The sequence below is a fragment of the Rhopalosiphum maidis genome, chromosome 3 (genome assembly GCF_003676215.2).
Source record: "Rhopalosiphum maidis isolate BTI-1 chromosome 3, ASM367621v3, whole genome shotgun sequence".
Taxonomy (NCBI): domain Eukaryota; kingdom Metazoa; phylum Arthropoda; class Insecta; order Hemiptera; family Aphididae; genus Rhopalosiphum; species Rhopalosiphum maidis.
Window position 1 is genome coordinate 66,954,882 of NC_040879.1, and position 14,282 is coordinate 66,969,163.

Here is a 14,282-nt window from a genome sequence, read left to right on the forward strand (position 1 = left end):
AAATGATGAAATCAAAGAAAATTTCCGATTTTAATACCAATACTGAGTCAAATTCAACACACAATATCGTCCCTCATAATCAAACACGATTACATGACCAAACGTATTCATTAGGTATAAAACATAAACAAGACTCACACATATAAATACGAACACAAGCTACACAATAACATCAACTAGCATAAACTATGATATATACCTACTAGTTTTTATTAATTAAAAAAACGTAATAATTAATAATGATAGTTTGGACTAATAATATATTTTAAGACCATTTTATCGTAAAGTTTGAAATTAATTTAAGAATTGTGAGCACGCTTAGTTTTTTTTTTTTTTTTTTACTTATTTGTCCGTTAATAATTTCTTAAACAAATCGATATAGTCTCAGTTTACATTTGTGCGCTCACACGATTTGCATGCGATATCAAGGAAAAACGTCGAAGTTCAAATTATAGTTATATTATGTATAAGTTATAATAGTACAACTTTTTCAAGGATCGATTTCGCACCAATCCAGTTTCATTATCTGACGTGCGCGAGAAGAAAACAGTCATTGAAAAATAACCACGCGATGTTCGACGACGTACAATAGATTTTTTCCATGGGAAGTGATAATACTAAATTTCTATCACAAAGGGAAGAAAATAAACGACACATCAACGAATCGTGCGACTCTGTGTCTACGCTACTGCAGGCTCATATTATACTACTGACGTTGTAAGAATAAAGGTTGTTAACGTCTTAAATTGTGTTCAAAAGTAATTAGTTCCTCCCCCCCCCCAGGAGTTAAGGTATAGTTACATAAATATACCAAAAGCGAATGTTGACTATTTATTTCAGTAAAAAATATAGGAATATTAACATATAAATGGTAAGATACGTCAATTCAAAATAACTGACTGGTCTCGCTGTAATTATAGCTAACAGATGTTTGAATAAATTAAGTCATACAGTAGTGATTTGTTTTTAAATAAAATATAATTTTTAATAATTTTGGTTATAAGTTGCAATACGAAAAATGTATGGTGTGTCATACGCTATATTATAATGTTTATATACATTTCAGTATTTCCCCACAATGAGGAAATTATTAATCGTTTTTTTAACATAAATAGTTTTGGAGAAAATTTACGAATATATATTTATTTTTATCTTTGTTAATAGTTAACTAGAAATTGAATCATCGGTAGTAAAGTTGTTTGTGTTCGATGATAGTTTTTAAATTAACTTGAATTATTCTGATGCATTTAAGATTTACTATGTTGCTACGGTTATTAATCATAAGGAGATCGAGTGAAACGCTCAAGTGCATAAATGTTCAACGTTCAATGTTCAGCCAATCTTTCGAATTAAATAGGTCCAAGCTAGTTGTATTATTGCTTTGTATATCCGTTTTTTTTATTATTCAAATATATGTTGGTTTAATATCGAGTGTAGTGAGTATAGCCTTTTATTATTATTATTATTATTTGTTTTTATTTTTGTATGATGTGCCAAAGTGCCCCAAAGTCAGTAAATTTTATAAGATTATTCTAAGGTAATTTGTTGATTGTTGACTTGTGATCGAGATCTTATCATACTTGATTAAATTTTTGACATAATATTATATACCTATTTTAAAAATAGATTGAGATGCAGTTGGACTTTGTATATATGACTATGTTGAGGTTTTAATTCAGGTTTTATATAGTAGTAAGTATAACTATGTCATCAATAGATTATGATAGGGCGCAGTTTTATTTATTTAGAACAATCTGTAATATACGTATATATATTGTATAGCAAATAATAATGATAATAGTCCGCTTCAATGTGGGAATATGATAACAGTTGATCGTGAGAATACAACGTTCCGTCGATAAAGGTCAAGGAAAAATGTAATATCAATGCAATGGGATAATAAGTTTGTTTCGTTACACCTGCAGTACCAATTACATAAGGCACATACAAGGTATATAAGGTACATAGGCACGCCGCAAATATGACTGGGAATATAATAATTATTAAATGCATTCAATTTTATTGAAATGAAAATATGATAATATTATAATATTGTATGATGTATAGTATACCTATTGTTGGCAGTCACGATATGAAATTTCACTCCATATAAATACGAATTAACTATCGAATTACACGTCTACACTAATAAAATATAGACTATATGTCTCACGATCATTGATTTGTTTTCCACACACCTTTTTTAATTTCAATGCGTAGTGTGTGTTCCGTTTGTTCTTTTTCAGTTATATCAAATTCCGGAAACACAAACCGCAGGTACAAATATTTAAATAGCCTATGGTGATTTATAACGCTTCCTATTGAACTTTGCGATAATCCTATACGGGTCTATTTGAGTATTAAAATTACATAAAAATCTAATTGTGTACCAACAGTAAACCCATAATATAATTACTACTTTTTATGTTACTAATGAATGGAAGTAATTTTTTTTCACTACAAAACCAATTTATAGTGTTATATTATATACGTTTAATGATGAAATATAACATCGCAAATCATCAAAAATATGCAAAAAAAAAATAAAAACGAATAAAACATTTAATTAATTTTATATGTTCTACGAAGACCTACAAAATAAAATGACGAAATATTTGATTTTGTATTAATTATAATTATATAGAGAATAATAAATATTTTGACGATATCGAATTTTTTCGGTTTTGGGACTTTTAATTGAAATTGTAACAATAATGTTAATTTCAGTCCATTTATAACAGTATAATATTAGGGTCGTCTATTTTTTTTTTATTTTAATTTTACATACTATAATTATTATTTTTCCTAGAAATATAACATAAAACAATTCTCGGCTACTTTATAAACAATACGAAAATTTAAGATCGCTAATCGCAAACATGTTTTGGTACCTCATAACATGTAATTTTTCCAATACGAACGACCATTTTTCTTTCTCTACGCTAGTATTAGTACTTAGTACTTAGTATTATGGTGTTCGAAAATAGAAAATTATGGTATTAAAGAATGAAATATTTTATTGCGTGTTGAGCAGGTGTATTATAATTTATAAAAACTACGTATTTATAATGTAACACTAAAATGAATTTAATGTTACTATTTTTATTTTTCGCACTCGCAGTCAAATAAATTATTGTTTCCGATTTATTTTTAATATTTTAATTTTTTTTTTTATTTTTATTAGAGATAAACAATTTATACCTTAGGGGCACAATAAGTGTATATGGTTAAAGTAATTACAACATGATGCGCTTGATGTGAGAAGTCATCCACTAATGACACTCAATATTGATTTTTTTTTTTTTTAATTTTAAAATTAGCTAAACAACTGATGTTCTGTCTTTGGATTAGTTGATGGGAGGGGGAGGAACAAGTAGGTGACGACACCATTTTCGTTTTAAACGTCTGGGTGGGTTTCCAGGAATAGAAAGGACTGCGAGATTTCGTATTAACGGGTTGCTATTAGAGGAAAGACGATTGTGGAAGCGTTAATAATGAGCTATAGCTTCTTCGTATACCAATTTTATTTTTAGATCAGTGTGAATAGTGTAGTTTGAGACGTGAGGAGGAGCATTTAAAAGTTTCCTGAGTGCTATGTTTTGAAAGGTTTGTATTTTATTTATGTTTGATTTTTTTACCCCGTAACTATATGCCATATGTCCAGACTGGTTTGATTAAAGATTTATATATGAGCAGTTTTGTGTTGATGTTAGTGTATTTGTCATTGTTAATAAATGTTTTAAGAAGTTAGTTAGATTAATTTTAATTTTAATTTTATTTTTAATTAATTTTTTTCGATAGTTTAAGTTTAGTCGTTTAGACTTAATATGGTGGGCCCAGGTTAATCTACGATCTAGAGTTAGTCCAAGATATTTAACTGTTTGAGAGTTCGGAATAGAGATACCATAAATGGAGACAGCTGGGCAGGGAGTAGGTCTAAGGGTAAAAGTACAATGCACGGATTTTGACTGGTTTATTTTCAACCGCCAGTTGGTGTACCATTCTTCCATGAGAGAGAGGTGATTTTGAAGACGATGGGAAGTAATAACCGGGTTATTATTTAATGAGATTATAGCTTTATCGTCAGCATAGTCGGCGACTAGCGTATTCGAGGAGGTGGGTTGATCAGAGGCGTAGATGTTGTAGAGCACAGACGAAAGAATACCACCTTGAGGAACACCTGCTGATATTTTGGCTATACTGGTGAGGGTTTTACCGAAACGAGTACTGAAATATCTGTCAGAAAGATACGATTTAACGATCAGGAAGTATACAGGATGTAAAAATTTTTTCAATTTGAATAGGAGCCCGTCGTGCCAGACCCTATCAAATGCTTGAGAAATATCAAGAAAAACGCAAGTGCAATATAATTTTTTTTTCTCATGCATACGAAATTGCATCTACAACTCTATGAACTTGATGGATTGTTGAGTGGGTAGATCAAAATCCAAACTGCGAGTTGGGAAGAGGAAATATTTTATAAAACTATTTTACTTTTATATTTTAAACTTTGTTCAAGCGCGGCGATATTATACGTTATAATATTATAGAATGTGTACAATCACATAAAAATAATCACGTGTGTATAAAATTAAACGAAATAATACGTATTTGAAATGAAATTATCGAATTATTTCTGTAATAATATCATCAATGGCGTCATTTGGGGGATTGCAGGGTGGGCATTTGCACTCCCCCCTTTCCATAAGCGGGCCGCTGTCAGGACGGCCGGGGCGGGGTATATCGTATGTGCTAGTTTTGTTTTATTTTTTGTAAATACCTTATATACTCATATTTGACGAAAATAGGACATAAGTTGAGGTAAAATTCCCCTAAAAATAAGTCATCATATAGTAGCTTATAACATTGAGTATACAATATATACTCTATGCTAATAGGTCATATTGGGTATCTCTCTACATATTATATAATATGTATTATTTAGTCATTATTATCACTCAGAAAAATGTTTTATTTATACCTAGAGAATATTAACGGGATAAGTATAACATATTATCTTCGATTTTTTGGGGGACAAGCCCCCCTAAACCCCCCACCGAGGTCCACATATGATGAGAAGTCTGCTTATATTGAGATAAAAATGTAATTGTTAGCTAGTGGTTTTTTTATTATTATTATTATTATTATTATAGGCCGGTCAAAACTTTTGCCCCCTCCTCTCAAAAACTGAAATTAGACCACTGAATTCACCAATAAAATATAATATTGCATTTATATATAATTTTTCGAGTACTCACAGTATACGATCATCCTTTTGATCATGAAATCTTCATCGTGGTAAGTAGACACGACGCATCTATAGTCGCCGGAGAGCTCGATGGTCGGATTGATGATGTGCAAGGCCCTGTGTTTAATATATACATAAAGAGTATAGTTAAAGTTTAGTTTAATACGTGCATTTACTATATTATTACCAGTTATGAATTATGATAATTTATAAAATTTGCTAATTTAAAAGTCCCATATTATTATTTTTACTGACGATTTATTATTTTTTTTATTTTTTTGTTTTTAGGTTAATACGGAGCACCTGCCAAATTGTAATGTATTATTCTTATTGTATAATTAATATCATATAATATTATAATGTTGTGAGTAATCCCCGATTTACGGATTAAATCGAAATTAATCGGGTAAGATTGACTTTACACAAGCAGTTTGAGTAAGGGCATACTATAGACCCTGAGATGAGATACAATTATTTGGTTATATTTTTCACATTATTCGGGTAACTTAAAATTAACCACCGACGCTTGGGAAATCATGAAATGTATACTTTATTTATTTTTCGTTTATTTGAAATTTAAAATTTAAATTCATCCAATACAGTTAATAACTGAACATTGTTATTTTCTTTTAACATCAAAAGAGGAAATAGGTCTATCATAGTTGTATTATATCACTTCAAATTCATATCCATTAAAAAGATAATTAATAATGACTGTCAGATAGTCAAGGACTAGTGCATGACTATATACCATATAATATTTTTAGCTACATTCGAGACAATGATCGACGTGTCGATACTTGCTAATATTAAACATTTATTTTTCTCGTCTATTTTTAAAACTAATTTTACTAATTGCTTCAATGTGTTAATGTACATAACTTGTATATATTTTTATTTTTATATTATGTGTTTAATAATTATTTATAATGGGTTTGTCTATTTTAAAAAAAAATATAGTACCCCGAGTTACTTAACCCATTCATTTAAATCGTGGAATATATTATGTAATTAAATAATTCACGTTTGATAATTTAAAACAATATTCTTAATAAATCATATCAAAACGATTCTTACAGAATTAAGTTAAAATTTTGAGTTAAAACTGTATTTCTAACTGAATATTATAATTTTTTTTTTTTTTTTTTAATTATTTTAGTTTTTGTTGTAATTAAAAAAATATATTTATTTTAATTATTTCGAAAATCGCCTTTCTAATATTTGAACGCCCATATTATTTTTACCTGTGCATAGTTTCGTTGTCATCGGACACCTTGTAGTCAAGATTGGCTCTGTGACGGAACACGCCGATACTCAAAGGCTTCTGTCCAGGAATCCACTGATAAACCGGTCTGGCGCTGTTGTTGAAATACCAGGCTACCACTAGACCGATGGAATTTGGACGTAGCGTGTACAAGCAATCAAGCACGACGCCATTCTTTACGCTGGCCATCACGGAAGTGGGCACTCGAAGTTCGGTGAGTGTTACACCACCTACAACATACAACAGCATCGAAGGCGTCGTCAAAAAGAGTTCAAGTAAAGAAAATAATAATTGAATATAAGAAGAAAACTTAACACAATAAATAATACATTTTTTTTTCAAATATGAATTTAAAAATATATAATATATTTAGCAGTATATTATACTGCTTTACAGTACGACAGAGATGTGGAATCCAATAATGTAACATACAGTTTGTATAGCTCACTCTCTTTGTTTGAAAAAGGGTGAAAAATATAAAAAAAATAAAAAAATAAAAACAAATACAGAAACTGATCATTGTTAAATCAACACATTTTAAAATTAACTCAAAATTTAACACGAGGAATTAATACATTTATGTATTTAAACCTTAATTAAAATATTTTGATTAAAAAATATATGACACAGTTGTTTGAAAACATTAAAAAAAAAACCATATTTTTTATAAATAAATAAAAATTTGGTTTCGTAAACGAAACGGGGACTGTAACTATAGCCTTTTTAATTGATAAAACTGGTTTGATTCTTGGCTATAATAATACATTCGAAACCGATCGGAAAGCCATTTTTACAATGATCGTCAGATCGTACGGTAAAATTAATAAATTCTAACATTTTAGAATATCCGCGTCAGGTTTATGAATGCACAATAATAATAATAATGCTAAAAAAATGCATATGTCATTTTTAGTACTAACTCTCCCGCAAGCGTGCACTGTTCTTTCGTTCCTTCGTTTTCTTCAAATAAACTTATTGTAACACCACATGTGTGCCGGACAGAAAACTATCTTCTGTGAATAAAATTACATAACCATTCTACCAGAGGTGGACGTGCTCGGAATATAGTGCACAAAGTTTTCTGTTGACACGGCCACATTTCACAACATGGATGATCATGTTCAAATAAAGGTTTTATAAACAAAAAATATAAAGAATAAAACGAATGCGTAAGGCATACGCGTGACGTTTTAAAATATATATGAACCCAAGTTGCGGCTTTTTTTCGTCTACTTATTGCAATCGTACAAAACCATCATACAATAATTTTGATCTAAATTTAAAATCAATAAAAACTAAAAAAATAATGAATATTAATGTTAAACGAGCTAAATTTCTCCGGAGAAGTATTATTCGACGTTGGCGTTCTGCCAAGTTGTCCGCATTTACATGGCGCAATTTATCAAATCTTTTATCGGCTGATGCATATTTCTTTGTAAAAATCGTTGATTAAAACTAATTATTGTTTTTTTTTTTCAGATATCTTATTCTTATTTATATAATATACCACAAGTACTATCAAACTAAGAATGGCCTTTTAAGATGACGCCGATTCCTCGTATATCAGTTGCAGCTATGGCAACTATTTGGCATAGTTACTTTCTTAGTAGCGATTTATGTGTCATACGAATTAATACAACGTCCTTTACAAGTAGTTCTTACAGAAATTAGAAAATATCAAATGCATGAATGCATTTATATTTTCGGAAATACGATAATACAATGATTTTGCGTATTCTGTGAACTATTAATAAAAAATAAAAATTATTTAAAGTAAAATTAATTAATTAAAAAATCATCCTTAGAAATAGAGGTTGACGTCTACACACCCCGACGTCATTATTCGTTTGGTATTCAATCATACATTATTAAATTCGAATTTAACACATACATTGTGACCTACTCAATGAACAATAACGTGGTACACTTGAAAACTACTTTACAATACCACGAATTCGGCTTTGCTTGGTATTTGAAGAATTTCATAGAAATTAAATTAATATGGAAGGCATGATAATTAGTGAGAATATTATAAACTATTGTTGTGCAGACTTAAGTAATTTTTATTCTTTAGTATCTGTATCGGGAACAGAAATATTTGTGTCAACGAATATTTTGTTTAATTTGAATTTGTTGTTACTTAAAGCCTATGTTTTAACTCATTTTCCAAATTTCTATTAAATATTATACAATTTTATTGAACACTCGTAAAAACATTGCAAGTTAAATTTAAAAAAATCTACAAAAACTATGATATTAAGTCATGCTTCCTATGCTGTTTAATAGATGTGCATAGTGTATTAAACATATGTCTCCTATTCAGTGGCGCAACTAGGGGAGTGCAAAAAGGTCTTTAGCACCCCCAAGTTAAAATTTTGCACTTCTTGTTTTTTACACCTAACAATTATTATTTAAGTGAAATACCATCAACAGTTTTAGCACCCCACGTTTTAGAGGTCTAGTTGTGTCTATGCCCCTATTATAAAATATAGTAGGCATTAATTTAATCTTAGGCTAGGTCTAGATGCGACGAAGAACTGACTATTTTAAATATATATATATATATTGTGTGCTATACCTTGTATAATAATGACATCAGTCTCTATTTTTTGTAAATTTTACTACTACACACTTCACCATTATTATTTTTTTTTGTTTGCATACCTAAACAGACTTTTTTTAAGGGTTTGTAACTAGTGAACATACTTTTTTCGTCTATTTGTCATTTGCTACTGCACACAAGAATAGGGACTGGATTACATATCTGGATTATAATATAATTACGTAATCAGTAAAATTGAATACCTTAAACGTACGACGGATCGACGGGGGAGAATAATTGATTTTTGTTAATATTTACGGAATTTTGTGACACGAACACGGCATTGATTATCGTATACAATAAGCTTTAAACGGTGTTGGAGTCAGTTAATCGTATTTTCATTATATTATAATAATATCATAATAAACTCTGTTATCTCTCCCTTTCCCTCTTTACAAGGATGTTCAAACCATTTCTTTCCCAAAATAATTAACCACTTATTCGGCTCGTCTCGAGTGGCATATTTTTATCGTATAATATGAGACACGAGGCGCTAATAAGAAGATAAATAACATGAATAATTGTGTATGATAATAACAATAAAATATTCACGGATCATAGCCATTCTAATAACGCCACATTCACATAATATTATTATTATTATCACAACTATATATATATAAATGCGCATATTAAGCAGACATACTCGATAACTGAATCTTATATTCATTCGAGTTCACATGCGTTTTTAAAACATAATAATAATATGTTACATTAATGTTCGAGTGAAACTAAACGAGCCTACTCGTGTCGAGATGGTTAAGAGCGTTATTATTTATTATTATTATGCCAAACGACGGATAATATAATATTATAATATATATTTAAGAAAACCGCTCATGTCTGCGCAAGCAATCTCAAAATACATTTCGCGAAAACGAGCTCACGATTTATGTTTTCAAATGCAGATAGCATAATATTATTTAAATTATATCACGGACAAGTATGAACGATCTACAAATGAAATCCAATTCCATTAAAAACGATTTCCGAGTGTTTACTTTTGTGAGATTTTTAAATTTTTTTTTTCAGTAAACAGTAATTTTCTCTCGTCAACTTGAATGCGTGCGTTCGTATCCAACACTCCAATTTAAAGTAAAAGTAAAATAGTATTCGCCATTCGGATAATCGTATGTATATTATGTATGTGTGTGTGCGCGCGCGAGCACGTGCGCTCGTTTTGTTTGCCATTTAAATGTTTAATAATAGAACCTATAATGGGAGACCGTGTAGTGCACTCACAGGTATCTAAACAGTAAACAGTTATCAAATTGAGATTCTTGTTTTAAAACGCGGGAATTGAACATAGCGAATTGCACTCACAGTATACCACGAATTTTATTCGCTCGATTTTGAACGGTTTTTATTTAATTTCGTTATTCGAGGAGATTAAATTCACTGTCTGGATCCTCGTGATACTTTGAAATATCAAACAATTGTATTCAACTCGTCTTTATACGTATTAAATGTATGTTTTTCACAATAACCAATTTGTTAATTGATCATTAAAATTTACTTGAAAAACTTAAAACCAGTATGACACCATACTCTAAAATTCGCAAAAAACACAATGTGTAGAAACCGATATGAATTTAGTATTTTACGTTTTTAATACATATTTTTTTCCAAATACTTTATTATGTCAATACCAATACTAATGTGTGATCGAACTTATCGAGTCTTATATTTTTTAACTTATGAATAGTTATAGTGGGCATTATAATTTAATAGGATATTATTTTCTCTAGATAAAATAATATATGATTAAATATAATATAAAATGTTAAAAATGATAATAATACATGGTACCTACTAATTATATTCAAGAAAGTATAGTATGATTAAATTCTACAATATTTCAATTCACTTCTGCTTATACTCGTTAAAATGGCTTCACTTTACAACAGTTTTAAACTATGTTAACGATCGTTAATAACTATATTGTAGTGTAATACAAATGTGTACAGCACACTTTATACACTTTAATATCTCATAACTTATTATTATTTTTTTTTATCATGTTGTATTATGTGTATTTGTCAACATTGTGTTATGTAAATACATATATGTAAATCACTCTCAATGGCCACTACTGTCGACGATAACTTTCAATAAAAATATATATATATATATTAAAAGTGATTTGATAAGCATTATTACCCCTATTTTTCCTTTAATAATGAACGTATTCAAATTCTGATTTTTGGAATTTAAAAGTAAAATCAAATACCCTATTTTTTTTCTTCAAATAATTCAATTTTTGATATAATTTATTGATACGAAATTAATTTTTCAAATCGAGAATTACACTTTTTTTACCGTAAATGATGACGCAGATGGTTATTTAAAATATATAAATGTTTACAAACAACGATTTGAACGAGTAGTTTCTGAAATGTATGAAACCGTATATAATAATTAATAAGTTCTATTTTAAAACGAATGTTACATAATACTTTATTCTATATTTACCTGTTCAATGTCAATCCCCTAATAAGGATTTTTATCATTATTAATTTAAATTTAATAAATTAGAAACTTTGATTTGAATGTATCAACATTTAAAAAATAATCATGACTTACAGTAAAGAAAGGTGGTTTAGTTTAAAACGAATGAGTTTCGTATCAACAAATGACAATAGAATTCGATCAATTTGAAAATGTGGTATTATTGGTATATAGTGGCTTTGGTATATCGCCCTGGATAGATACTTCTTAAATTGTGTACTAAAAATATGGAATCATAAATAATACTATGATCTTCGAATAAACTTAAAAATTCCTAAAGCCAGAATTCGAATAAAATATATTATTATCATGTTATAGAGACAGGGGACAACACCGGGTGAATCATCGTGTATACGATATTATGAAAATTCAACGCGGAAATAAAAACATCCATTTATTTTATATATTATTATTATGTTATTAATCAACGACTCGATTATATAATAGAACGACTGTAAAATAAACAACCATAGAATGCGCATACAAAAGAATTATAATATATGATTTTATGTTTTAATCGAGATACATAATTGCGTTTGAATTGAATTAAGAGATTACAGTGTATACGTATATTATTATTATTATTATTATTATTATTATTATTATTATTATCATCACGATGATTTCGTAAAATTCGAATTGATTATTGTACAGGAGAATTAAAATAAGCTCGAGAGGGACACACTATATATTGTTATTATTGCGTTGTATTATAATATTAAATATTCACTGTGTTCGTTCGTACACCCGTAAAACAATATCATCCCCGTCAGTCGATAAACGCATATATACGTATAGTTCGGTCGGTGTGCGCAGTATTATCGGTATTACATGTTATATCCGTATACACACACGCCCACCCGGGCACACACATATATACGTATATATTATTGTTTTATATGCCCATAAAACACTTTGGCACCGCGTAGGTATACGTATATATAATATTATGTAATGCGATGCGGGTTTGCGCAAACGCTCCGAAATCGAATAAAAAAGTGATCGGTAAAAATAATAACATACGAACGACGTCGAGCTACTCGACACGAACAAAGTCGCGGGGAGGAAAATCCGACGTCGGGACCGATAGCGGCTTAATAATAAAAACAATAATAAAATGATAAAAATACAATATTATAGGACATCAACGATATCACTGTATACAAGCACTAAGGTTAGGCGTGACCTAAGGGCGCAGATATACACGAACAATAATAATATTATGTCTATCGCGCGTAATTGCATAGTTATACGGACGATTATTATTGTTATTATTTTGGATCCAAACAAAACAAAATACACATTTGAAATAAATGTAAAATAAAATAAGTTCGTAAGTCATAGTCTTTTAAAACAGCTAAATCTATTGGATCTATTCGCAAATGAAAAATGCAAAACAAAATAATGCTCTAAACTGTTTTAAATTGTTTTGTAACAAACAAAATTGATTTAGTAATTTATTTTGTATACATTTTAAATAAGCGCCTTATAGTTTGTTTGGATCCAAAACGATCCATTCGATAAAATGTATAACATTTGTTAACGCGTATGACGTAGACACTAATCGAGTGTATACTACAATATTATAACGATGAAAACCCGTTAGCGCGCCGAAAGTGTAATAAGCAACTCGCGAAAGAATATTAATATTCGTCTGCAGACCGGTGCGACCCGTCCGCAGAGACGTGTGCAATTCGTACACATTTTTCTTCGACCCGAATAAAACGTCGAAATTCCGTTTGCGGGGGCGGGAGGTGGTCACGCTGGCGTATACGCAATACGAAAACACACACACACACATTAAAACTCGGTGACTTTTGAGCCCCGAAACCCGGACGCGACACCACACCACACAATCTATAGGTCTTAGAGGTCTAAACCCGCAGACCGTTTAACGACTGCGAAATGCCGGTAGAAGTGCTCGTCCGGGACGGAGTCAGTGGCGGCCGGCCGGGTGGCGAGGGACGGGGCTGCTGCACGGAGACACACACACACACCGTGTCTACCTTGTTTTAATTGAAGACCCCCGGCAAAGGGTTTAAAACCGTGATCTCGGCACTTAATTATAGGACTCGCGCGCGCGCGACGATAAATGTTCGTTTAATGCGTTTCGCGACGACGCGACGACCGACGACGACGACGTATATTTCCTTTACGATTCGCCGCCGTTTTTCGGTCCGCAGAACGTCGCGAAATTAAATAATTTAACGTTCTAAAAGGCATTCCGGGATCAAAAGCATTACGCGCATCGCGTCAGCTAAGTGCCACGCCGTCGTCGTCCGATGTGTAAACGCCACACGACATCATAATATTTGCGTTAGTACTGCTGCAGCAGTCGTTACCTAAACCTAACCTAACCAATTGTGACGTTTTTAAATCCAGAATGCGTTTCCAGTGCATTGTAAACACGTTTATGGTATGGTGGTCATCGTGTTATTCCTTTTGATTTTTTCGTAAATTGTCACGCGGACTTGAGTTTCACTGTTTGCGCGATTCTAATATTGATAATTGCTCAATTTTTTTACACGTACGGCAATAAAACAATAAAACAAGTATAAATAGACCGACAAGAGAAATACAAAAAACAAAATAATAATAAATACATTCCCATTGATATCTTTTTTAAATCGTTTTTGGGATTTTTTTTTTCATTCTAAGGA

At 30.4% G+C, this 14,282-nt stretch overlaps 1 protein-coding gene across 1 annotated transcript in view; it reads right to left on the reverse strand.

The window, feature by feature from the left end:
• Positions 1 to 14,282, reverse strand: part of LOC113555708 — a 347,759-nt gene that overhangs the window by 188,602 nt on the left and 144,875 nt on the right. The window contains exons 3-4 of the mRNA XM_026960223.2: positions 6,493 to 6,742; positions 5,259 to 5,365 (exon numbers count right to left, since the gene is read on the reverse strand). Of these exons, the coding sequence (XP_026816024.1) occupies positions 5,259 to 5,365; positions 6,493 to 6,742 (357 nt within the window). The remainder of the gene's footprint in view (positions 1 to 5,258; positions 5,366 to 6,492; positions 6,743 to 14,282) is intronic.